The sequence below is a fragment of the Etheostoma spectabile genome, chromosome 10, assembly GCF_008692095.1.
Source record: "Etheostoma spectabile isolate EspeVRDwgs_2016 chromosome 10, UIUC_Espe_1.0, whole genome shotgun sequence".
NCBI classification, from domain to species: Eukaryota; Metazoa; Chordata; class Actinopteri; order Perciformes; family Percidae; genus Etheostoma; species Etheostoma spectabile.
Window position 1 is genome coordinate 30,389,284 of NC_045742.1, and position 2,044 is coordinate 30,391,327.

Here is a 2,044-nt window from a genome sequence, read left to right on the forward strand (position 1 = left end):
ACACACACACACACACACACACACAAATAGAATCCCCCACCACTCCCACACAAACACATACACATAGATACAGACACACACACACAAAGAAAGACAGACAGACAGACAGACAGACAAACAGACAGACAGACAGACAGACAGACACACACACACACACACGCACACACACACAGATACAGACACAGAACCCCCCCACAGACCCACACACACAAACACACACACACACAAAACCTGAATCAAGAGTTCTAAAGTCACAGCAGCAGTAATATAATCCTGATAATAATGATGCTGTAATGTGATCATTCATGACTTGTCACCTGCACCCAGCCCTGCACAGCTGGCAGGTGTTTGGTTATTATCAGTCGATGGAGGTCTATCATCGTGGAAACCACTGCCTCATTATCTTCTGTCTCCTTAACATGAACACCTGGAAGAGACAGAAAGAAAAAGAGAAGCAAAGGAAAGAAAGGATGAAGTATTGCATGAATGAATGAATCATCCCAGAACACTGACAGAAAAATAGTGAGCTGATTCCACATATCTCCGCAACTCTAACCAAGGGAAGTGGTGTTTGAAGTGTCACTATTACTCTGTCCACCTTTTAGACATAGGCTGCACATTCTAATACTGTATCTGCTGTGTTCCAGTCATGATGTGGGAGTGTGTGAGAGCTCACCAGGACGGAGATCCAGGTCCAGACTGTAAGAGTGGGAGACTAGCCCAGAGTTTCGGATAAACACACTGTCATCAGGAGGCCGCCCCTCCTCTTCTTCACTACTGCCCTCCTCCTCTCCTTCCGGATCTTCTACCTCTTTTCTGTCCTTCCCTTCCCTGCTCTCTTCATGCTGCCTCTCCTTCGTCTCTTCCTCCTCTTGTATCATCCCTCCTGTCCTGTCCTCATTCAGGTCCCTGCTGCAGCAGGGCTGCTTATCAGCTGATAGACATGCACTGGCTGCTTGGGAGCTGGGAGGGCTGCGACTGGTTGTCTGGATGTCTGTATGGTCAAACCCGGGAAGTAGGAGGCTCATGCATGATTCCATCTCTGTCAACGTGGCCTCTATTTCCTGGCACGACTCTGGTAAAGACACAATATGGAAATCTCACTTTGAATATCTGCTTTATTTGGGAAGAAAGGTTCATCCCAGACCTTCAGCGGACCAAGAACACAGCTAGTGTCATCACAGTAGGTTTGGTGATTACCCTCCATGTCTTTGGAGGCTGCCTCCACTCTCTCCTTGTAGATCCTCTCCATCTTCCTCTGTCTCTCCTCCTCCCGCCTCCTCTCTGCTACTGTCCTGGCCTCAACATCCTGGAAGTCCACCTGACAGCATGGAGACACTGTTACTTTCAGAGGGATCACACAGCGTGGACACACAACATCACTAAACACATCACACACAGTGTGGACACACACCGTCACCAAACACATCACACACAGCATGGACACACACCGTCACCAAACACATCACACACAGCATGGACACACTGTCACTAAACACATAACAGACAGCACGGACACACACCGTCACTAAACACATCACACATTGCATGGACACACTGTCACTGAACAGATCACACACAGCATGGACACACACCGTCACTTACACACTGTCACTAAACACATCACACAGAGTGGACACACATTGTCACTAAACACATTACACACACACACAGCATGGACACACTGTTACTTACACACATTACACAAAGTGTGGGAAACACAGTCCATCATAGTCTTGTAAATCCCAACAGGACAGCAATTTGAAGTGTGTTTATGCCGAGCTGGCATGACGCTATTGGACAGTTTGTCTGGCAGCAACAACAGAAAAAGTCTACTAGTTGTATATTTCTCACCTTCTTAACCTGTTTGAGGAAGTGGTAGCCCAGCGCTAACTTCTTATAGGCTGAGCCATATGAGGCCTGCCATGACTGGATAGTCTGGATGGCCAGTGACCTCAGCTTCCTGGCTACTTCCTTCGGCGGGGGGAGGGGCTGCTCCGAGTCCGTCTCTACGGTCAGCTCCAAGAGCTCCTCCATGAGGAGA

The 2,044-nt window shown here is 48.3% G+C and overlaps 1 protein-coding gene across 4 annotated transcripts in view; it reads right to left on the reverse strand.

Moving 5' to 3' along the window:
• Window positions 1-2,044, reverse strand: part of uvssa (UV-stimulated scaffold protein A) — a 51,715-nt gene that overhangs the window by 47,489 nt on the left and 2,182 nt on the right. For all 4 annotated transcript variants that reach the window (XM_032528333.1, XM_032528335.1, XM_032528332.1 and 1 more), the window contains exons 4-7: window positions 1,855-2,031; window positions 1,201-1,321; window positions 677-1,075; window positions 318-427 (exon numbers count right to left, since the gene is read on the reverse strand). In XM_032528333.1, the coding sequence (XP_032384224.1) occupies window positions 318-427; window positions 677-1,075; window positions 1,201-1,321; window positions 1,855-2,031 (807 nt within the window). The remainder of the gene's footprint in view (window positions 1-317; window positions 428-676; window positions 1,076-1,200; window positions 1,322-1,854; window positions 2,032-2,044) is intronic.